General features: G+C 52.9%; 2 protein-coding genes across 2 annotated transcripts in view; both read right to left on the bottom strand.

Annotated features, from left to right (window-relative positions):
• FAM222A (family with sequence similarity 222 member A) overlaps positions 1-24,186 on the bottom strand; it is a 97,251-nt gene that overhangs the window by 66,146 nt on the left and 6,919 nt on the right. The window contains exon 2 of the mRNA XM_058656478.1: positions 17,895-18,061. The gene's annotated coding sequence lies outside the window, so the exon portion shown is untranslated. The remainder of the gene's footprint in view (positions 1-17,894; positions 18,062-24,186) is intronic.
• MVK (mevalonate kinase) overlaps positions 17,946-24,186 on the bottom strand; it is a 48,852-nt gene continuing 42,611 nt past the window's right edge. The window contains exon 11 of the mRNA XM_058656480.1: positions 17,946-18,061. Within this exon, the coding sequence (XP_058512463.1) occupies positions 18,012-18,061 (50 nt within the window). The 3' untranslated portion in view covers positions 17,946-18,011. The remainder of the gene's footprint in view (positions 18,062-24,186) is intronic.

The raw sequence follows: 24,186 nt of genomic DNA, 5'->3' as shown, positions 1-24,186 counted from the left end.
CTGTCAGGGAGGCTGGCCAAGAGGGAATTGCCTTTAAGGCCATGGTATCTGTTGGCAGAAAGCCCATCGGTGTTTCCCAAGCAGGCAACATAATCGGATTTTTTTTTTTAACCAGGATGTTCTATTATTTGCATGAGGCTGTTTTTGTACATGGAAAAGCCCAAATTCTGGAGGCTGGTACCTCCGTGGCATAGCAGGTTAAGTCTCATGAATGCTGGTTCATGTCCTGGCTTCTACAGCTTCTGATCCAACTCCCTGTTGGTGACCTGGGAAACCACAATGATCTAAGTCCTTGGTCTCCTGCACCCACATGGGAGATCCAGAAGAAGCTCTTGGCTTCTAATTGGGCTACCACTGGTCATTACTACCATTTGGGGAGTAAACCAGTGGGTGGAAAATCTATCTTTCTGGGCCCGGCACAATAGCGTAATGGTTAAGGTCCTCGCCTTGAACGCGTCGGGATCCCATATGGACACCGGTTCTAATCCCGGCAGCTCCACTTCCCATCCAGCTCCCTGCTTGTGGCCTGGGAAAGCAGTCAAGGACGGCCCAAAGCCTTGGGACCCTGCACCCGCATGGGAGACCCGGAAGAAGTTCCTGGCTCCTGGCTTCGGATTGGCACAGCACTGGCCGTTGCAGCCACTAGGGGAGTGACTCATCAGATGGAAGATCTTCCTGTCTCTCCTCCTCTCTGTATATCTGACTTTGCAATAAAAAAAAAAATCTTTAAAAAAGAAAGAAAGAAAATCTTTCTGTCTCTTATTCTTTCTCTATGTAATTCCACCTTTCCAATAAAAAGGAAAAAAAAATCTTGAAGAGGGAAGGAAAAAAGCCCTGGTTCTGGAGAGAACAGACCCTGGCTAGAATCCTATTTTTGTCACTTGGGCAGAAAAAGCAAGGTGGAGAAGTGCATCTTTTGAGGGTGGTGAGCAGACCGTGTGACCCTGGAGAGCTCCTGGCACGTTGGCACCTGTCTGCTACAGGTTGGATCTTCCACATGGAAAGTTTGAGACTGAGCCAGGGTAATTTTGCACAGGGCTTTGGGCAGAGACCCCAGGCAGCCTTACAGAATCTCTAGGTCCCTTTGAGTGAAGTCACTGCCAGCTCCCCTACACTCATCCTCCACTCCCTCCCCCACGCTGCCACCAGCAGGGAACTTCTGCAACCTGGTCTTGCAAGAGGACCCCCTTGGGAAGCGCTCCAGCGCAGGGCTGCGGGGGTGCCATGATGAAGACAGAGCCGTTTGCTAATACCATGTGGCTGCTGTGACAGTCTGTTAATGTCATTTACAACGTGCTGTAATTATGTCTCGCACAGGCTGGCGAACCAGCCAGTGGGAGGGGAGGGACTGAGGAAGGATTCCTTCAGCAGGGTAGGGGAGCTGGGTATCCCCCAGGAGGCCAAAGACTGGGGGTAGGGGACTGGAAGCCATCACGACAGGTAAATAAAACCTCTCCTCTTAATCTAGCAGGACTCCACATCCAGGTCATCTCCAATGCTCCCCCGAGCCTACACCTGATCCTACCTTGGGCATAGGAGAAAAACAGCTCATGACTTGCAATTTCTATAGATTTTCAGGCAAGTTATGACCCGTCCCTGGGCCTCAGTATCCCCATCTATAAAATAGGGAGCTAGGAGAAGATGTGAGGAACATACAACTAATTCTACTTGGCATTTTCTGGGGATTACACACCCTCCTGTCTGACTAAATTGTAGCCCACATTGTCAGGAGTTCCACATGTCAATGGAAATCCAGCATGGAGTGCCAAGGTCACGAATCTGGGTAGTTTCAGGGATCAAGGTGAGTCAATACCTCTGTCCCCTGGGCTTCCAAGGGTGCAAGGGTTGCTGACTCATTGCTGCTGGGACATGATGGGTGTTTATGACAGTCATTTGCTCCTGTTGATCATGAACCGTCTGAGTAGATCTCTGAGAGCCGCTCGTCCTGGATGTACCAGGCTATTCCTACAGCACTGTGTAAAGGGTGGCTTTCCACAGGCTTTGCTCCTGGGTGGCACCTGGCATTCACAGGCCAAAAGAGGTGGGCTTTGGGAGGGTACAGGTCTTGATGGACTCGCTCTTGATCATCTCTCTAATTGTTCAGTTTCCCCTTCCAGGATGTGAGGGGTGCCCTGGCTTCAATGTCTCGTGATGCTCAGTGTTCCCTCATACCTGCCTTCCACCCTGGAAGCTCTTCTCCTTTCCTGGACAGGACCAGAAAAGGGACGCCTAGGGGACCAGCTCTCATGAAGGAGGGAGCCCGTTTCCAAGTCATTAGTCCCCCAGCGCCAGGCCGCAGGATGGATTTTGATCAAGAGCAGGGTGACATTTGGCAAAAGTTGCTGATGAGGGATTGAATGATTAATCGTCATGACAACCGGGCTGGGGTAATGACAGGGATGCGATGGCACCCGAGTTAAACACAAAGCGGCCCCGTGAGCCGGGGCGGTAAATTACTAGGCATGTCACTGCTGCGCTTTTGGAGAGAGCGGCCGTGCGTTCTTAATGAGAGGTTAACTGTGTCCCCAAAGTAATTACAGCCGATTGAAGAGGTGGCTGGTAATTAGAGGATTAGCGGTGATGAGGCTCACCTGCATGGTTGCCATAGCGATGGGGGGTGGGCGCGGCAGCAGCGGTAGGAAGGCGAGGTGGGTCTGGACCCTGTACCCATGGAAGGTGTCAGGAGAGTCTTCGCCTCTGTCAGTCTTGGAGTCCAACACTGGGGAGCAGGTGGGTAAGCCCTGAGGTTCTACCTCTCAAGCTGGGCCTCAGTCTTCCCATCTGTAAAAGGAGGCCTTGGGCCCATTTCAAGGATGCCAGAGACACAGCTGGCATCCTGGGAAGGTGCCAGGCAGCCATGAATTGGCCATCCTCTTATGGCCACTTCCCCTTACCCGCTGCCAAGCCTGGCACTGCAGGGATCCAGGAAACCACACACACACACACACACACACACACACACATATTTTACTTCTTGGCTGGATAACTGAAGCAAAGTCCATGAGCATGCCCTTCAGTTTCTTTACCTTGAAAAAAGGGAGAACAATAAGGGTTCTTGGTTCTGTTAGGAGAATAAAGGGAAATGACAGCTCCAGAGTACCCAGGGCAAGACCTGGCCCGTGGCCGAGGCTCCATGAGCATGCATGGGGGACTGCTGCATCTGTGAGGACCTCTTCCCTCCACTGCCCCAGGGGGGAGCCAGAAGTGAGGCTAAAAAAATAATAATAAGGGCCCTGCGGTGTGGCCTAGCGGCTAAAGTCCTCGCCTTGAACGCCCCGGGATCCCATATGGGCGCCAGTTCTAACCCCGGCAGCCCCACTTCCCATCCAGCTCCCTGCTTGTGGCCTGGGAAAGCAGTCGAGGACGGCCCAATGCATTGGGACCCTGCACCCGCGTGGGAGACCTGGAAGAGGTTCCAGGTTCCCGGCTTCGGATTGGCGCGCACCGGCCCGTTGCAGCTCACTTGGGGAGTGAATCATCGGACGGAAGATCTTCCTCTCTGTCTCTCCTCCTCTGTGTATATATGGCTGTAATAAAATGAATAAATCTTAAATAATAATAATAATAATAATAATAATAATAATAATAATACGTATAGCAGCTGGCGTTGTAGCATTAAGTACCAGTTTGAACCCTAGCAACTTTTCCAGGAAGCTTCCTCTTGTGTGAACTTGGGGCACACATTGGGGAAAGCTACAGAGGATGACCCAAGAACTATCCCCCAGCACCAGATTGGCTCAGCTTGGACAACTGCAGCCATCTGGGGAGTGAATCAGTGGATAGAAGATCTTTCTCTCGTCTCTCCTTTTCTCTGCATATCTACCTAATAAAAATAAACAAAGCTGAGAGAGAGAGAGAGAGAGGAAGATGAGTTTAGGGACCAGTTACTGTGGTAACACCGTGGGTTAAGACACCACCTACCTGTGACTCTGGCACTCATATGAGTCCTAATTTTTTTGCTTCTGATCCAGCTGCCTGTTAATGTGCCTGGGGAAGTAGCAGCGGGGAAAGGCCCAAGTGCCTGAGCTCTGGCAGCCATGTAGGAGACCTGAGCAGAGTTCCAGGTTCCTGGCAGGCTGGGGCATGGTAGCCATTAGAGGAGTGAACCAGCAGATGGAAGTAATCTCTCTCTCTCTCTCTCTCTCCTTTTCCAGCATCCGCTCCCTCCCTCAGCCTTCCAAATAATTAAAACATATCTTTAAAAGAAAAAAAAAAAAACCATAGTCTGTAAGAGCCTGGGAAATTCCATCCTGCGCCAGCCTTATTACTGTGAAGGCCAAGGCCAGCTAAAGGGCACAGTGGGGTCCTGGGTGGCCAGGGCTGAGGTCTCTGGGTGTGAGCTCCCCAGTTGCAGGCAGGTGGCATTAATAATAGATTAGCAACTTCCAGATATAAATAGGGCAATCAGGCCCAAAACAGACGGTCATCTCCCATGTATAAAGGGGAAGATTAACCAATTGAGCCATTGTGCCAGACTCCACCCAAATGAACATTTTTCCAGGCCACTTTCCATGAACTTTTTGAAGTCTCCTCCATTATTACATCACATGCGAAATACATATAAGTTGTCAAAATATCCTTCCATGTCTATGTCTACCAGTCACATATATCATATAATCAATTGTGCATTCTTTTCTGCTGCATTTGCTTTCTATAGGCAAGGCTTCCTTATGTCCTATTTGTGAGCAGTCACTCGAAAACTCAGGGATTCAGCACCACACACATCTAGGTACCACAAACTCAGTACCACACATATCTAGAATCTTGTAGCTTCCCTGGGCCAGGGGCCTGGGAGCACTCACCACCTTGGCCCCTGGCTACAACCCTTGGAAAGCCAGGGTGGGGATGGAGTTTCCCGTCCCCAGTAAGATATGCCTCCACCCACAGGTCCACAACCCCAAGATATGGCCCAGGGCTGCCCCTGGTACAAATGACCGGGGGCAGCAGGACTGAGGTACCAAGTCTTTGATGAGCTAAGCTTGGAAGTCTCAAGCTCTCACCTGGAGCCAGATTCCCACACCTGACCTGGGTCAGGTTGAATCATCTTGCATGGAAATCACACAGCTCGAGATGCTGCGAGTCCAGCACTGTGCCTGGCACCAAGTCAGCAGGTACAAACAATGAAGGGCCACCACTTCCTAGGACCGGCAGGCCAGCAACACCGTGCTCCTTCACACCATCCACTTGTGCCAGTGGCTGGGGCTCTCTCTGCTGAGCCCAGGAAGACCGGAACCCTCACCTTGTCAGAGGCAGAAGTGGGGAAAAACCTAGACCAGAGCATGGCATTCTCCAGGCCTGTCTCATCCCAACTTTACATTGATCAGTAATTAAACACAGCCTCCAATTACTATAATGTTTGGCGAGACACCAAGTGCATGTAAAACGTTGCCGTAAACATCTGCTTTATAAATTGCCTCTTGGTGTAGTGCACCAGCAGGGTTCTTGGGGGCTGGGGCGAAAGGGAAGCAGAGAACTGGGGAAAGGACGCAAGAATGAGAAAGGGATGGCGAGAGGCAGGGGTGAGGCGAGGCAAGGAGGAGGACTAGAGGGGAAGAAGGCCCCCCTTACCAGAACTGAACCTCAGGGCTTGGAGGCCTTGTCCGGGGTGAGGGTGGGGAGCTGTGCCAAGAGCTGCACCCACATCTTACACCAATTACTCTCCTGCTTTTCCTTTTTTTTTTTTTTCCAGGATTCATCCTTCCTACTCACCTGCCACTTACATATAGAAAAACAGGAAGATGTATTTGCTTTACTGCAGACCCTGGGAGTGCTGGCAGGGGCTGGGCGGAGAGAAAATTTATAGGCTTCATAAGAAGGAGGGGTGTCTGGCTTGCCATCTCTGCCCTAAAGCCTGCCCCTTCCACTGCTCTGTCCCTTGAGGCACCCATGGAAGAGTGCAGCCCACTTGGTTGTCCTCCAGGTCTTGTTTAGGGTCACCAGAAGAAGGGAACCCCTGGGACTGGAGGGGCTGGGCCAAGGTGTGGGCTCAGCTCCTGGGAACTGTTGGCTTTGACTCTCTGGGACCTCTGTTTTTGCACCTGGGAAATGATCCAGCCGGGAGGCCTGGGGAGGACTTGGAGAGCCATAGCAGGAATAGCGCCGACACCACACAGGGCAGGCCTGCGACCTAGGCTACAGGTTTGTCCTCCCGGTGTCTCTCCTGAGCTTGGAAAGGTCAGGTTGGAGTATCCTTTCATAGGAGTCAACCCCTCGCAGTCCCCAGGGGCACTCAGGTGGCACCAGCCCAGAAAGGGTTCCCAAAAGGCTTTTTTAAGGACCTGGGATCCCTGGCCCCAGTGCCTGCTGGGCAACTCTACTAGTTCTAAGTCTATCTGACACTTTCTCCCTGGCTGGTGGAGACAATGGCGCAGATCTACTGGTCCCACCCGTGGGTCCCTTTGCCCACCCAGGGTGGAGGAAGTCGGGGAGTTGCTCTACTTCTGATCCAGCTCATTGCTAACAGCCTGGGAAAGCAGCCAAGGATGGCCCACATCCTTGGGGGTCCTGTACCAGCATGGGAGACCAAGAAGTGCCTGGCTCCCAGCTTCAGACCAACCCAGCTCTGGCTACTGCGATCATTTGGGGAGCAAAATAATGGATGGAAGATCTCTTCCCCTCTCTCCCTGTAACTCTAATTTCTAAGTAAAATAAATACACCTTTAAAAAATAGTCCTGTAGTATGCTTTTCCCACTCAGTTATGTCTTGTCCATGTTTTTTTCCCTATCAATGCATACAGAACAATCTTATCCTTTTTCCTAGCAGCATAGTACTACAAACATACCAGCTGCATTATGCTTTCCCTTTACCCAGTCCTCCAGGGATGGACACAGAGGGTGTTCCCAGTTTTTCCTACTATTGTAAAGGTTGCCACGGACACCTACCCTCTTCTCTTTGTGCATTTGGATGCAGGGTTAACTGGCATGTTGTAAGTACCTGCTCCACTGTGTGCTCCACTCACCCTGCCAGGAGGGGGTTCTGCCCCATTCTCTGCTTTGGGAAAGCTCCCTCTAGGCCACTGTAGCCCCTTGGAGGCATTGAAAAGCCTTGCCTGCTGGGTCCTGCAGGATGCCTATCTCTGAGCACTCACAGCGTTGCTCTACAATGAGGTAATTCACATGTCCTGTGAGTTCTCTTGTTTCTATCTCAGTGGCTGGGGCTTCTTGGAATGAAGTCTCTCTTGGCACTCTACTAATGAGATAATTCATGGACGTAAATGGTGGATGGTCATTAGAAATCAATGACACAGAGGCGACTCCTGCACCTGGCACCTGACACTGCTTGGTGGTGGCTGCCTGGCCCCTGAACATGGCCCTAGGATCCTGGTGGTTCTGGAAATGAGGGATCTCAAGTACAGGAGACAACCCAGACCCTGCAGAGGACATAAGCTATTCCAACCCTTGCCCTGACAGCCATTCTTCCCCCTAAACACCTTTGGGAGCAAAGACAGAATGTCACACAGAAAGGTCCCTATTGCGTGATGGACCAATCATATCCCCTGCCTGCTACAGTAAAGACAGACAGACATGACCACCCTCGCCACACAGGGAGAGGGATACCCTGGCAGTGGGGCTCCGTGGGGCCTGGGGGGTCCCATGGAGACCCTTGCACAGCCTGAGGAGCTTGGTGTTCTGTGTAGGCTCCCTAGAGGACTGCCAAAGTGTGTGTCCGGGAGCCTGACACCCATGGAGGCTGGCCAAGTAGAGACCCAAGGGGAGACTACGCCATCCAGCATGTACGGAGGCCCAGCAGCGAGGTGGCCAGCCAGATGGAGTCCTAGAAGATGGCTGCGCTACCCAGCACATGTAAAGGCTCGACAGCCATGGAGGTTGGCCAGGCAGAGTCCCAGGGGAAGACTGTGCCACCCAGCATGTGCAAAGGCCCAGCAGCAAGGTGGTCAGTTAGGATGGGGACTGAGGCATCTGGATAATGGTTTGGGAGAGGTGAGTTTTTTTTTTAAGGATTTATTTATCAATGTGAAGGCATAGTGATGGTGGAGAGAGAGGGAGAGGAGACAGAAATTGAGAAAAAGAGAGATATAGATATGGGAAGATAGGTTCACTCGCCAAATGGCCACAATAGCCAGGTCTGGGCCAGGCCCAAGCCAGGAGACAGGAAACTTCATCTTGGTCTCCCACGTGAGTGGCAGGAACCCAAGCACTTGGGTCGTATTCCACTGCCTTCCCCAGTCATTAGCAGGAAGCTGGATAGAAAGCGGATCAGCCAGGATTGGAACTAGCACTGTGATATCAAATGTGGGTATGGCAGGAAGTGGCTTAAGAAACCTGCCATGTCACACACTGGCCCCTTGTTGGGGCGCAGGATGAATTTTATTTCTTCCTTCCTTCCTTCCATCCATTATCTACCTTTCCATCCTTTTATGTTTTGCAGTAGAAAGAGTTCTTGAGTGAAGTTCACTAATAGTGAATTTCTGGGCAGTGGAACCCTGAATGATTTTTTTTTCCCTCTAGCCATTGCACTTTTCCACCATGCACCCATCATTTGTTTGTCTAACAACACCTCATTCATAACAGCAAACAAGCGTGCCGAAACAGAAAGCACTTTGTGGTTTCAGAATGTTCCCCAGGTAGAAGCCAGCTGCCACATGACTAGCCTAAATACCTTGAGACTGCCACACTGGTCGCTAAGCGGACGCTGCCCGGCAAGGAGGGACATGTGCAAGAAGCTCCAGCTGACCTGCCCATTGAGCCCGGGCATGAAACATGTGAATGAAAGAGTCCCAGCACATGCAACTTGGAGAAGGACCACGGGACAGCCAGATCCACCTCTAGTTGTCTGTGCCATCCCAAATCAAGCCAAAACTGTGCATGTGGTGGTGGTGCCCTGTCTGAATTCCCAACCTACACAACGGTGAACATCACCAAAGGACCACTAGAGCAACCTGTGCGCACAATTAATGCCTGTGCTTAACTCTGGCTCTGCTACCATCTGCATGGGACTGTGGGCGAGTCCTTTCACTTTCCTTGTCTTGGTTTTTCCAACAGTGGAAAGAGCACACAGGGTTGGGGAGTGACTCAGCCACTGGATTCTCCCAGATTCCTCTCCCATCGTCTCAGGAAGGCAGTGTGATGAGCTGGGACTGATCTGGGCGTTGGAGTCGGAAGTTCCAAGTTCAAGGTTTGGCTCTAGTGTGTATGAATGTGTGACCCGGATTCTCCAATTCGCGCTTGGCTTTTTTTTTTTTCCTTTCTCAGTTTTGCTTTTTCCATCTTGCTGAAAAATGTGTGATGTTAAATGTCACTGCAAACAGAACTGTGACTAACGCTGCACAATTTACACTGCTGGGTTTAAGTACGCTTGATGCCCCAGACATGTTTTGGCAATATTGAAAAAACGTTTGCCTTTGCAAAGTTGTTGGGAAGGGGGAGCAAATGGTGACCCTGCTGGTCTCGCAAGCCAGAAGTCCCAAACTTCTCTATAAGAACAGGGCAGTCTGCTCAGCCATCCAAAGGGATGGGTTAAGGATGTCAGCATAGGCACATGCAAACGCATGCACGCTCATGTATGCACATATGTGCACACATACCACAAGTACATTCATGTACACATGCACACTCATATTCTCACAGATGCACCACTGTGCGTGATTACATACATATGCATGCACACATGTACCACACGTTTATGTGCGCATGTGTGCACTAACACACATGCACACACAGAGTACTCATGTGTGCATACCACATGTAGGTTCACACATTCACAGACCAGGCCTGATTAGAGTCAGAAGGGTGATTATGATTAAATACGCGTTGATTATGTGAGTTTTTGCTTTTGTTCACGTCTCATAAATAAGACATGAGTGCTGAAACTGCCCTCCCTCCCAACACACACAACACACACACATGCACTTCATTATATGTGATATTCATTATTTACAAATCAGAAGCTGAACTAGGGAGAAGTCCTGACTGGTTTATCAGATGGTGCATAGATCAGGTGGAAGATGACAAGCCTAAGAAATGGCACGGGATCTGTTTGAAGCAGGATGGCCCCACATGCATCTGGATTTATGGTTCCCCTGGACAAATCAAGGGACTAGGTCAATTGGGGAGGGCAGCCTGGAGCTAGGGCCCTCTGACCCTCTGTCGTGTTGAGTCAGAGTAGAGATCCCTCCATCCTGCTCAGCGGCCTTTGCTCACTAATGTGGAAACCACAGGTAAGGATGGCCACTTCCCACCTTTTTGGAGCATGGGTGGCTGTTTTCAGGAAAGCAGTGGCAGGCAGAACTGGGTCCAAACACAGAACCTGCTGCATGATTTTGACTGTGAGCTAGGCCTCCTAGTGAGTCCAGTCCTGGGGAATGTTGGCAGCAAAAGATGACTCAGGTGCACCTGGGGCCCTCTGTCCCCTCAGTCTTCCTCAGCCCAACCTCCCAATCCCCCACCTCCCTGCCATCGGATGGGGGGTACCGGGACCTGCCCTTCCTGCCTCCTGTAGCCCCTGCTTTTGGCTCCACCAGCCCTCACAGGTGCACCAGTTCTCCTCCTCAACTCAGAAACCTGCTGTGGCTCCTTAGGGCCCCCATAAAAGAAGCCCTCCCTCACCCCCACCCTCCAGATCCCTGAGGCTGGGCCCAGCCAGCTCCTCTGGCTGCCTCCATCACCACAGCCCTACCTCACCACCCTTCCTCAGTCCCTCAGGTAGGTCAAGCTCATTACCGTACCAGGGCTCTTTGCCCTTGCAGTGCCCTCTGCCTGGAGCCTCCTAACCCGGCTCCTCTTTCCTGACTCCACTTAAATGTCACCTCCCCAGGGAAAGCGCTCCATCTAAATTAGGTCCTGGACTTGCTCCGTGCCCTCTCTTGGGACCTTGTCAGTTTCCTCTGTGATGCTGATCGCCATTTGTCACAGTTTGACTTGTTTGGGTTTCCTGCCTCGTGCTTGTCACTCCTGTAGATTGGGAGCCTGGGCAAGCAGGGGCTGGGGAGATTTTACCTTGCCAAGGTGGTCCTGGGCACTGAGAAAGGACTAGCTGCTTTGCAAATGCCCTTCCTAAGGACTAGATGGCAGCTGTGGCCATCCCAGGAAGGCACAGGGACACAGCTGGGGCAAGGTAGAGGCCTCTGGTCTGGGGACTATGCAGCGCAGGGAGGAGGGGGCCAGACTCTGGGCTTTCCCTATCCATCCATGTCCCTTCCTTCCTGATTCCCTGCCAACTCCAGGGCTCCCCCACCCCCACCCCAAGGGATGTTTTCTTGCCTCTCCCTAATGACCTGACATACAAGGTCCTGGTGACAAACCTCCCTCTGATAAAAGATGCAAACTAACATCTGGTGGTTAATTAATAAAGAGCAGCGATGTCTGTCTGGGACGTGTGCTGTGCTGACACCGGCACTTTCTTCGCCCGCCCCAAGAGATGCTGATGCCAGCCGCGAAAACGGGGGTGGGGAAAAGGATCGATTTGGAACGGGTCCTGCTGACGAGGTTCCCCGGGGCAGGACCCCCTCTGTGGAGGGGTTGGTGGCATAAGGCAGAACTCCAAGACTGAGCCCCTCATATGTAACCATGCCCTGGAGCCCACTCAGCCCTCCCAGCAGCCCCCCCTGGAGAGGTGAAGGTACCTGCGCCCATTCACAGATGAGAAGACTGAGACTCAGCATGCCCACATCCAAGCTCCTTCACTGTTGGTTCCAGGCGGTGCCCAGGAGTCTGTATTTTGGGCAAGCACCCTTGTGACTCTTGCATGGGCAGAACACAAAGCTCACCTTGGCAAACACTGGCTGTGTGAGTACTATCAAGCATTCATTCAGCACCTGCTATATGCTACCTCCCACGCTGATCCTAGTTCAGACATGGAGGTAGGAAGGATGGATAGATGTCCCCACTTTTTTTGTAGACAAGACCCAGAGAGAGCAAGGCACTTGGGGAGGCCACTCAGTGACTTAGGCAGGCGCCAGCCCACACCCTCTGCTGCCCCAGCTTCAGGCTTCCCACTTGTCTGCGTGCGGCTCCTGCCTGCCCACTGCTGTGACCACTGGTCAGGATGGGTCCCAGCAAGGCTGGCCTCCACCCTCAGCTAGGTGTGACAGCCAGCACTCCAGCAAGTGGGCCATTCCCCGGGGTCCTGGCTGCTTCCAGGGCTCTTCTCTCAGGCATGGGGAGGGAGCTAGGAGTGCTCACTGAAGGAATGAGCAAGCGGCACCTCAGCAACTTTTCCTAGCAACCAGGAGGCCATGGAGTGGAGTGGGTGAAGGGTGGTCAGCCAGATGGGCTGCGAGGTGTGAGGGGTCTGCAGATCCAGAGAGAAGGACCCTGTGATCAGGACCTGAGCCATCTGTGTCTAGATCCCAGCTCCTTGATCAACTCTGTCGGGGGCTGTGAGGGTCCTGCCTGCCAATGAGGCTCCAGAGTGGCGCACCCCAGAGCAGGGATGAGGTGCTGGCTGCACCCTGGGGCGTGACTGCAGCCCACTCTGAGAACCTTGACTGTCTTACAGACAAGGGCTCAAACCTTCAAGGCTGTGTGAACAATGGCCTTGGTTATGTTATTCCTCACCACAGGGTGGGGGCATTCCATAATCACATGACATAAAACACTGGGTGGGAGGACACAGATGTGCGTGGGCTGGTCTCAACAGCACAGGAAGCCCCGTGGTCTGAAGCAGGTATGCTCACTCATAGGAAGAAGGTCCCAGCCGGTGGTCCCGGAGCCAGTGAGCGGCAGCAGGGCGCCAGCCAGCACAGAATCCTCAGCATAATCCAATTGTTACCGACTTGCCCTGTGGCTGTCATGCTCTGACGCCACAGTGTTCCCTTGGCGAGGGAGGACCTGCTGGGGCAGCCACCTGGTAGACCACCCCCTCCCGGCACCGCACAAGGCAGCCCTGGGAGGGGGATGGGGTCCCTGGCTCTGCCACCAGCTTGCCGGGTGGACGGTGTTGGCCAAGTCCCATAAAGCTCTCTGGGTCTCTGCCTTGTGCAAAAGCAGACAAGGTGAGAGACGAGAGAGCTCAACCTGGGGCTCCTCTGAAACCTCTGCCCCTGTCCCCGCCCCGGAGCTCCCATCCTTCTCCTGGGCTCCCAGAATCCTTCTGTGGCCCCATTCCCAGCTGGGCTTTAGGGCCCTTCCCCTCAGCTGCAGTGGTGGGTAAATGGCATGGGAGACTCAACTCTGTATGATAAATGAGACTGTGACGTGAACTTGCCCGGCTTGCAGGTTCATGTGAATGTCCCGGGGCCTGTGAAAGGCAGACTAGACTAAGCAATGGAACCTGTCAGGCTAGGAGCATACCAGATTTTTCTCACTTAACGATGTTTTCCAACATATTGGGACATACCCTTCAGGGAGCATGTGTACCAGGAGTCAACATCCACTAACTGGGAAGAGGATGTTGACATGAACCCACTTTTCAGTTGGGTAAACTGAGATGCAGGTAGGGAAAACAACGAATCTGTTGCCTGGACTTGAACCTAGGTCTGTCTGAGTTGTGAGCCCTGCTTCCCTATTTGGCCAGGAGAGGGGATGGAGACCCTCCCCTGGGGTTGCGCACCCCACCCCCTCTCTCCGTCCCTCCCCCCTTCACTCCAGCTACTCCCCTCCTCTCCAGCTTCCTCCTCAGCCCTGCCCAGGCTTCAGCTCTGATTCCGCATGCTAATGAAGGGAGTGATGTGGCATTTAAATAATTCTCCTTCCTCTCTCTCTTGCTGTGAGCGCTGCTGAGTCGGGAAAAATTCTGGCCTCTTATTTATGAAGATGGTTCCTCTCCCTGAACTGAGTGCTGAGTGTCGCACAGAGATTTCCCGTTGCCAACGGCTCCTGGGGAGTGCGCCCATCCCCACCCTGGGCCCCTAAGTGCCTGTTAACAACTTTCCCTTCTGCTATCAGCGCCCGTTCACGCCCCTTTTTATCTTTACATTTCAATATCATTACAAATCCTAGTGTTATTCAAATTGTATCAATCATTCAATTTTTCCTCCCTGAGTGCAGACAGCAGCTTCATTGGGGCTGAGCTGGAATGCGTTGCCTTTCCACCTTTTCAGGAGGTCTTAAGAAGGTGGGGAGGGGGAGAGAGTGGGGGGCTTGGCTTCATCCATTAGGGGCCCTGGGGGTGAGGGCTGGGTGGGTTGGCTCCCACATACCATGGGATTGATTCAGACTCATGCACAGTTTCCATTTGGTGTGGCAGGAGATCCTGCTGCCAGGAAGCGCCAAAGGAAACATTAGGGAGAGAAAACAATGTGGCTGCCTATGCCTTCACTGAGTGCCTGCTGTAAGCATAACAGCTTCCATTTATTGAGCACTTACTGTATGCCAGACCCTGCTGGAGGCTCCTGTTTCTGCTTTTATTTATTTGAAAGACCAAGTGACAGAGAGAGGCAAAGAGAGGGAGAGAGAGAGAGAGAGAGAGAGAGAGAGAGAGATCGATCTTCTATCTGCGGTTCATTTCTCAGATGGCTGCAATGGTTAGGGTTGGACCAGGCTGAAGCTAGGAGTCAGGAGTTTCTTCCAGGTCTCCCATGTGTGGATGACAGGTACCCAAGCACTTGGGCCGTCTTCCATTGCTTTCCCAGGCTCATTAACAGGCAGCTGGATGGGAAGTCGAGCAGTCAAGACATGACACAGGACCCATACGGGATGCAAGTGTCACAGGTGGTGGCTTAACATGTTGAGCCACAACACCACCCCCCTAAATCTTATTTTTTTAAGTTATTTTTAAAAATTTATTAATTTATTTCAAAGGCTTATGCTCCCCTCATGCTTGTTCACTCCCCCAAATATTTGCCACAGTTGGAGCTCAGCTAGGTTAAAGCCAGGATCTCTATCTGGGTCTCCCAAGCAGCTGGACCATCTCATGCTGCCTTCCCAGGTACATTAGCAGAGAGCTGGATGGAGAGTGAAGGTGGGATTTGGTCCTGGGCTTTTTGGTAATGGGTACGGAGTCCCAAGCTGAACCTTCAAGATGCCCTGGGGAGCGGTCACCGTATTAAACGCTTCTCCCAAGCTTTAGCCTAGGGTTGCACAGCACTGGAGCCTGGTCTCCACCTCGGACCTGAGCTCTCCACCTCAGCCACAGGCTGGGGGCGCTGTGGAAGTGGAAGGAAGCAGAACCAAGCTCACCTGCCACCCTCAACTCAATGACTCACAGTAGCCCGTAACTGCAGGTTGTGGCCTGTACCTGTGGGGGCTGGGCCAGATGCAATGGCTTGGGATGTTAGGGAATCCCAGCCAGCTTGCAGCTCCTCCCTGAGTGCATGCATGTTGAGGATCCAGCCACCAGGTTATCATGTCAGACCCTCAGCTCCCACTTTAGAGGTGACAAAACTGAGGCCCAGAGAGGCAAGGGGGGATGAGCCCAAGGAAATACAGCAGGCTTCTGATACCTCAGTGGACACGAAGGGCCATGGCATGGGGTCCAACCCTAGAAGCTGCTCAGGCGAGTGTCAATCAAAGGAGCCTTCAGTCTGAAGGACTCTTCCCCCAACACACTTCCCTACATGATCTTCCTCCCCATGCCTTTGTTTCCCCACTGTGCATGCCAGCGCTGAGCTCCAAGGCCCCTCCCTCCCAGCTCTAACCTTGGCACACTTCCTGTCCTGTGCTGTCTGTTCTATCAGCCTGGTGTGCCCACCTTCTGACTCACTGAGCCACAGCCACCAGCCCCGAGGCAGGTGCAAGCCTCCCCGCTTGGGAGCTGTGTCACCTGGCTCCTGGGATCTTCTGACACATAGGAGGAGGGAGCAGCGGCAGCAACAGTGACAAAGCTGTGACGGAGCTGGGGGGACTTCTATACCAGCCACTTGTGCACCTGCCTTGTGCCCTTGGTCCCTGGCAAGGTGGGGAGTGGGGCTTGCATCTGGGTGGAGACAACCCCTTCCTGAACTCGGGGGTTCTGGGAGTCAGATCGGTGCCCCTGGGCTGGGCTGGAGAAATTGAGCTCTGAGCAGGCAAGCAGAAGCCGAGCAAGAAGGGCGCCTGCCAGTGCATGGGCTGTCCACAGCTCCCACGTGGAGCACAGGTCATTTCTTGGAGCCACAATGGATTGAAGCGAACTAGCTCCAGGAAGCTCCTCCACCCAATCGGGACTCAAGGGTTTCCCCCAGAGGTGGGACTGCCAGGCGGTGTTGAGCCCATTCCCCAGAGAAGCAGAGGGTCCACCCTGCTAGATGGGGCTCATGTTCTGTCTCCCTAGTCTTCCACCCAGCCCTCTCATCTGCCTCCTGCAGACTGCCTAGCTCCTGTGGGTGTCTGAGTGACCCAATTCCTCCCCAAAGCATGACAACTTCCGAAGAAGTGCAGTTGCCTCCTATTGTATAGAGTGCCTAAAACCAGCAAGTCTCCCAACAGGTGTAATCTGCACAGTCAGGCTTCACTCCTTCTCCCTCTGCACCCTGAAGTGCCTGAGCCTTTCCTGTCGTCACCAGCATGGGAACATGCCGCTCCATGCAGCCGCATCTGGCTCACTCCATCTCCTACTCCTGGCTGCAGGTGGAATAGCCTGCGGGGCCCCTGCCAGCTCTCCTAGCCTGGCTCCATGGTCATGCCCTTTGAGCAGATTAAGACACTGAGGCTGGGGGGGATTTGCCCAGGAGCATGTGTCTGTGGCTGGGCTGTTCCCTGGCTTGGTTCCCTGGCTCTGCATTAGCTCTGAGTTGGTCTAGCTCTTCCTACTTCAGGCCTTTGCACACACATGCTCTTTCCTTCACCTGGCATGTTACACATCCGCCTTTGTCCATCAGTGGCCGTGATGCTAGCAGAAACTTGCTGAACATGACCCATGAGCTCCTTCAGTCCTCCTATGATCTTGTCACAGCTGAGGGCACAGAACCACAGAGAGGCCAGGTCACTTGCCTGAGGTCACACTGCTGGTGGCAACATTCTTATTTGATGTTGTATGATTATTGGAGTGATCTCTTATAGTGTGTATGTGTTTTTAAGACCTGTCTATCTACTTGAAAGATGGTGATAAAGCAAAAGGGAGAGACAAGATGGAAAGCTCTTTCATCTGCTAATTTATTCCTCAGCTGGGGCTGGTCCAGGATAAAGGCAGGAGCCAAGAACTCCAGCCAGGTCTTCCATATGGGTGGAAGGGTCCCAAGCACTGGGCCATCCTCTCCTGCTTTCCCAGGTGCCTTAGCAGGGAGCTGAATGGGAAGAGGAGCATTGAAACTAGAAGTGGTGTACTGATAGGGGATGCTGACCCTGAGTGACCTGTTCTCAGCAAAGCAAGATCCCAGAATAATGGCTCCAGAGTCACAAAGCCACACCTCTAACTACAGGGTGACTGCCCCCTAACTGTCTTAATAACCTGATCAGCAGCTTTGTCCCTAGGATCCCCAGGGAACAATAGGAAGGCACTGGCCAGGTGTCACACTGTGGACTGCTGCCTTCTGTCCTCCCTCAACCACACAACAAGACTGGGGCCTCTGGGAGAGTCTCCAGGAGCCTCCCATCCCTCCTCCTCTCCCCCCTCTCCCCCGTACCAGTTTACTGCCAATGACACTCAGACAAATGGCTGCTGTCAGCGCGGCGGGGCTGAGGAAAGGCGTGTCGCGTGATGTATGGGCCCATCTCCTGGAACCACAGGCCCCTGCACTGCAGCTCTGATGGGGGTTCCCCTCCCCCATCATCCTGTGACCCGGGGGGCCACCCCTGGGCTTGGGGCTCCCCCTCCTGCCCGGCCCTGGGGATGACTCCCTCGTCAGACACAATTACTGGGGTCTTCCATCACCTGCTGCAGAGCCCACTCCCTTAACTCCGGGTTGCTACACAGCCCTAAACCAAGTCTCTGTGATGTCTGTTCTGGGCGCCCCCTTCCGGATTATTCTAGGGTTGGGGGTGGAGGGCAGAGTGGCTGTCTTACTGTTTTTAAAATATTTTAAAATATCATTTATCTGGAAGTCAGAAAGCCAGAGAGAGACAGAGGGATGTCTTACCTGCTGATTCACTGCTCAAATGCATGCAGTGGCCAGGGCTGGGCCAGGCCAAGGTCAGGAGTTTGGAGCTCAATCTGGGCCTCCCACATGGTGACTGGGACCCAAACGCTTGGGTCATTATATGCTGCCTTGTCGAGTGCTTGTTACCTGATCTTCAGCTTCTGGGCCTAAAGAAAGGTGATGCAAGCCCAGTTCCTAAATTCCCTGTGTAGCCCTGTGGGAAGCAGGAATCATCCTTACAAAAGAGAAAAAAATGCAGCCCAGAGAGGTTGAGTCACTTCCTAGAGGATGCAAAGCCAAGCCTTTTCTCATGAGGTCAGAACCTCAGACATCCCTGGCCCAGCTTCCCTGGTTAGGGGGCAGTGCCTCCATATCACCACATGATTCCCGCTCCCCACACCTGTTATCTGTTTTGCGCATGGCCTGTGCACATCAGTGTAATGGACGACACAGGTCCTGGCGGAGGTGGTCGCTGGCAGCGATGATGTATGAGGCGCTATTGTTTGATATGAATGCATCAGGCGACATCCCCGATAAAGACTTTACCAGCAGTGCCGGTTCGCTGGCGGCAGCCTTGTAGACGGATGGAGGGGGCAGAGACAGAAGCCCAAGTCCCTATCACGCAGGGAGCAGCCTACAGGGAGCCACTGCGAGTCACCCTTCCTTGCTTTCAAAACACCTGCTGCCCAACCCTCTCTCTCACACCAGGCCACAATGAGGGTATAGATCCAGGATTCCGGCATTAGAAAGCATCAGGTTGGGTTCTGGGGTCAGCTTGGAGGCAGAACAGGTCTAGGGTTGCGGCTGGGAGCCTGCCATTTGGAATTAGTGGCACCGATGAATCGGCCCTAAGACTCAGGGCCCAGTGGGGTCCATAAATGGCGCAGGATGAAGAGAACAGGAGCGGTGCTAAAGGTCCTAACCCCCTGGAGGGGATTCTGGGCTCCCCTAAGAAGCAGTCAGCCAAATATTTGCCAAGTAAGTCTCAGTTGCCCAAGCTGAGTCATGGGCAGATCAGAAGTGCCTGCTGTGGCTGTCTGCCTGTGTCCTGCCCACATACACAGCTCCCAGGGGCTGCATAAGGGGGACCCCCAAGTCTTCCTGGAGGGACTTTCTTTGTTTTTTTAGAAATGATTTTTAAAATTATTATTGGAAAGTCAGATATACAGAGAGGAGAGGCAGGAAGATCTTCAGTTTGTTGATTCATTCCCCAGTGGCCACACTGGCCAGTGCTGCACCCATCTGAAGCCAGGAGATTTGTTCTAGTCTCCTACACAGGTTCATTGTCCCAAGGCTTTGAGCCATCTGTGACTGCTTTCCCAGACCACAAGAAGGGAGCTGGATGGGAAGCGGGGCCGCCGGGACACAAACTGCACCCATTTGGGATCCTGGCGCATGCAAGGCAAGGACTTTAGCTGCTAGGCTACTGGGCTGGGCCCCTGGAGAGGCTTTCTTATGGTGATATCACTCCCAGGTGCAGGCTGACAATTCAGGGACTTCAGGACACACTCCAAGGGAAGGAGGGCCTACTGAGGACTGGAAGATCCTTCAGAGCATGCGTGCCATGAGTCCTGCTCTGTGAGTGAGGAACAGCCTCTGTGTGCAAACCCACCCTTTGCACCCTGGAGCCCAAGGCCAACAGAGTCTGGAAGCTGCTCCCGAGGGGGTAGAGTCACAGGGGACTGTGGGCGGCAGACCTGGGGACAACATGGAGGGGTCTGATGAAGAAGAGTGCCATGGGACACTGGAGGCAGCCCACCTTATATAAGAAGAAAGAGCTTGGACCCAGTATGATAGCTTAGTAGCTAAATCCTCGCCTTCCATCTGCTGGGTCCCATTTGGGCACTGGTTTCTACCCTGGCTGCTCCCATCCAGCTCCCTGCTTGTGGCATCTGCAGTAGCAGATGGCCCAAAGCCCTGGGACCCTGTGCCTGCATGGGAGACCTAGAAGAAGCTCCTAGCTCCTGGCTTTGGATTGGCTCAGCTCTGGTCATTGTGGTCATTCGGGGAGTGAACCAGTCGATCAAAGATCTTTCTCTCTGTCTCTCTCCTCTATAAATATGATTTCCTAATAAAAATAAATAATAAAAAACGGATAGGGGAGTTCCTAGACACAGGAAGCAGCTGAATAGCTTGCTAGGGCTAGGCTGGGGGTGGTAAGTGACTGTTAAAGGGACAGGGATTCTTTTGGGGGTGACAATATTCTGGAATTAGATAGTGGTGATGGCTGCACCATTCTGTAACTGTACTCAAAACCACTGAACTGTAAGTTATTTTTTAAATGCTATGTTGTGATTTAAAAAAAAATGTTTGAGAGGTGGAAAGACAGAGACAGAGCTTCCAACTTCTACTAGTTCACTCCCCACATGCCCATGTGAGATGGGGCTGAGCCAGGCCGAGGGAAGACAGGAGCTGGGAATTCTCTCTTGGTCTCCCCCACATGGGTGCCAGGGACCCCAATACTGAGCCATCATCTGTTGCTTCCCAGATGTACGTGAGCAGGAAGCCAGTGTTAGGAACCTGGCATTCCAGGATAGGATGCAACTATCAATGTGTTAAGTATTCAACCAAATGCCCACTGCAAACAGTACACTTTAAATGGATGACTTTTACCGTAAATGGTTTCAGCTGAAAACTTTTTAAAGAAGGGACAGGTTTTGAATACACACAGCCAAAGCAACAGGAGAGGGGCAGGCTGTGTGGTGCCGCTGGTTAAGCTGCTGCTTGGGATGCCTGCGTCCCAGTTCAGAATGCCAGGTTAGAGTCCTGGCTCCAGCTCCCTGCTAAGGCACCTGGTCCAAGGGCTTAAGTTCCCAACAGCTAAGCAGGAGACCTATCCCTGGCTATTGTGGGCATTTGCAGAGTGAATCAGCAGATGGAAGATCTTTGTCTCTCTATAAATTTGTTTTTCCAATAAAAATAAACAAATCTTAAACAAACGAACAAAACAACAACAGAACCTGCATCAGCTTCCTCAGGATGATATGAAGGCCCCTCGTGTGGTCTCCAAGGCTCAGAATGCCCCTCCTGCCATCCTTATCATCGAACATGCCTCCTTGAGCTTCGCTCAGCACCCTAAGCCTGAAGGTCCTCCACACCAACACCTAAGTCCACCTCCTGCCCCGAGTGGACCTGCAGTAGGCAGTCACCCACACCCCGTGAGCTTGCCCTGCCAGGCTTCCCGTCTGTCTGTCTGACTGTGTTAGGTCATAGGGAGAGGTTGAAGACTCAACCACAACCACTATCGCCATCTCAGTAATGATAACAAGAGACTCTCCCCTGGGTCTTGACCCCTTCTACTCCCTTGGATGCTAACTGCAAGTCTCAGACAAATACACAGCCAGGCTCCGCTATACAGCCTCAGAGCTCAGCCACATTGCTTCCTGTTTCAATGGCACACACCCCAAGGGACGGCAGCTTCTATGGTGAGGTCAACGCCATACCACAACGCCAGTGAGGTGGTGGTTATGGTTATGACAATAGGAGCTGGGGCTGGATCAGCGTCAGGAGCTAGGAACTCAGTTTGGGTCTCCTAGGGGGTAGCAGGGGCCCCTCACACCTCCTCCTCCCCACTTCATTTCCCTAAGCCTGCCCCATCCCACGACCCCATCTCCCAGCACCCGGACTCCTGCAATGGAGCAAGGAGAATCCTTGGATTACAGTTCCCTGAAGTGTGAGCTCAAACCCATTTCTACAGATGCTTCCAGAAGTGACGATGGAATGTTGACAGTGGGTGTCTTGGGCATGTTGTGCCTGACCTGTGCCCTCACACCCACCCTAAGCCCACCCAAGGGTCGGCAGGAAGCAGGCTGCTGTGTGGCGGCTCCAGACGTGACTGTTAGAGCTAATTTATGCTCCGTTTACACAGGCTCCAGATGTCCTGGGCTTCAGTGTGCGTTTATCCTAATGCCAGGGAAGAAAAAGAAAGGCTGGGCCACAGGCTTCCCTCCAGCTCCTCCAGCTCAAAGGAAAGCACCCCAGGCACCTGCCTGCTCTCCCAAGCCCCAGTCCTGCTCCCCAGAACTTCTGTTCAGGGTTTGCCTCAGGGACTGTAAGCACAGTCCCACACCTGGCCCCCGTCCCATGGGGGACCATTTCATATTCATGCCAAGTCACCCTTCAGGAGGTGGCAGTTAGTTTGACAATGGTCCTTAGAGTATATTTCTCAGAGAGATATGTTGAGGTCCTAACCCTTGTGTAACTACAGAGGGGTAGTCTTTGTGGGTAGATTTGTCAGGAGGTGGTTTCACTGGATGAAGGCTGACCCTTACTCACTGGCTGGCATCCTTAAACAAGAGGGAACTTTCGTTAGAGACACAGATAGATGCCACATGACAACAGAGGCAGAGGTGGGAGGCCTGTCTCTGCTAGGGAGCACCCAGGCTTAGCAGAAACTATGAGAGAGGCCTGGGATTGTTTTTGACATCAGAGCTTCCAGAAGGAATAAACTCTGGGCACATATGGATTCCAGACATCCATCCATCCATCCATCCATCCGGAAGGGCTAATCATATTCCAAAGGGGACATGCGCAATGTGACTTCCTCCCACTCCCGCGCATGCACACCCACCTCTCTGTCTCCCATTCTCCCAATGTCTGTGCCTCTGTCATTCAAGAGGCTGAAGATGGCCTGACCCACCTCTGGGCTTTTGTACTGAAAGGGCTAAATGATATGCTGACACCTTAATTACGGGCCATTGTCACCAAGCATGGCAAAAATTGTCTGAGTGATCCTCAGAGAATGGGCGCTATCAGCCCAGCAGCGCCTTTGATTCCTGTGGCAGATCTGAAAGTGACACAAATGGTGGCTTGCTCCAGCCCGCAGCCAGCCCACAGCCCTCTGTGACACCTGTGGACACCCCTTCCTGCCTCTATTCATGGCTTCCACAGCCAAAGCGCCTCTCAATGTGAAGAGTCCTAGCTGGTCACCTTGTGTTTCCGCCAACGAAAATACCATCCTCTGCTTGCACCTCCATCCCTTCCCTGCCTGAGTTACTGAGGTAGATGCTGGCCACACTGGCTAAATACCCACCAATGCTGCTGTGATCATGCAGGGCAGGTGCAAACAGATGCTTGCAGCACCCAATGTGGGAGGACCATTATTCTCCTATTTTGTAGCTGGGGTAATAAAGGCCCCACATTGTCAAGCCTCCTCCCTGGGCCACCTACCTGTGAGGGGCAGAGCAGGTCACCTGGTTCCCAGCTTCTGTCTGTCTCTAGCTTAAGATTCGCCTTTATTTATTAAAAGGGAGAGAGAGAGAGAAGAGAGAGATCTTGCACAGCTTGCTTCAGTCCTCAAATGGCTGCAACAGCCCAGCAGTCCATCTGGGTCCTCCAACTGGTTGACAGGGGCTCACAGAACTTGGGCCACCTTCTGCACACCAGCAGAGAGCTGGATGGGGTGCCAAGTGTTCAGGACTGGATATAGCATTCCAGTATCACTGGACAATGCTGGCCCTTTAGCCTGAAGTTGTTGGTTTACACACCTGCACCCGCAATCAGAGCCCCAGCCATGATTCCTGCCTCCTATTTTCCGCTAACATAGACCCGGGAAGCAGTGGTGATGGCTCAAGGAGCTGGGCTCCAGTCACCCACATGGTCAGAGAGTCTGCTGTGAATATTTGGAGAGCCAATCAGCACATCGGAGCATGCACTCTCTCCCTTTCAAATAAACATGTTTTTTAAAAACCATGTTGCTTTCAATCCTCCTCCAGTGGGAGAGCTCCAAAATAACAGTGTTTAGATTAAGGTCACCTCTGCTGCCTTAGGGAGGGCTGGGCATGCTAGTGCCACATGCTCCAGCTTGGGGCAGACCCTTGTCCCCCCTGTGGGGGACAAGCCCCCTGGATCAGGTTTCCAGCCTGCCCTGCAGTCACCCCCGCCCTCTGCTGCAGGTGCAGAGCCAGGGGCCGCTGGATGCCTGAGCCAGGGACTCTGCTGCTCTCCTCTGAGTGGCGGTTCTGCATCTCTCTGCTGGCTGCTGTGATGCTGTGAGACTCTGATGCCGCTGATTGGTCCTGTGAGCTGGAAGTGAATGAAGGCACCTCAGGCACAGGGGAGACATCCACTGGGCAGTTCCAGGACACACGGACAGTCATGGGGCTGCTACCCAGGGGAGATATTAGAAACTGAGGGAGAGCCCAGAGAGAGGAGCCGAGGCAGAGGGAGAGCCCAGGCACCCATACAAGAGTAGCCATGGACTGTCACTGTGGCGGGGCGGTGAGGTGAGGGGGTAGAGGGGACTGGCCCTAGTAGAGCAGTAGGTGCTATGGTAGATGCTGGGGCTGGGGGC

Source organism: Ochotona princeps, chromosome 29 (genome assembly GCF_030435755.1).
Source record: "Ochotona princeps isolate mOchPri1 chromosome 29, mOchPri1.hap1, whole genome shotgun sequence".
Lineage (NCBI taxonomy): Eukaryota > Metazoa > Chordata > Mammalia > Lagomorpha > Ochotonidae > Ochotona > Ochotona princeps.
The sequence above is the reverse complement of the archived record's forward strand: the minus strand, read 5'-3'. Positions and strand labels throughout refer to the sequence as shown.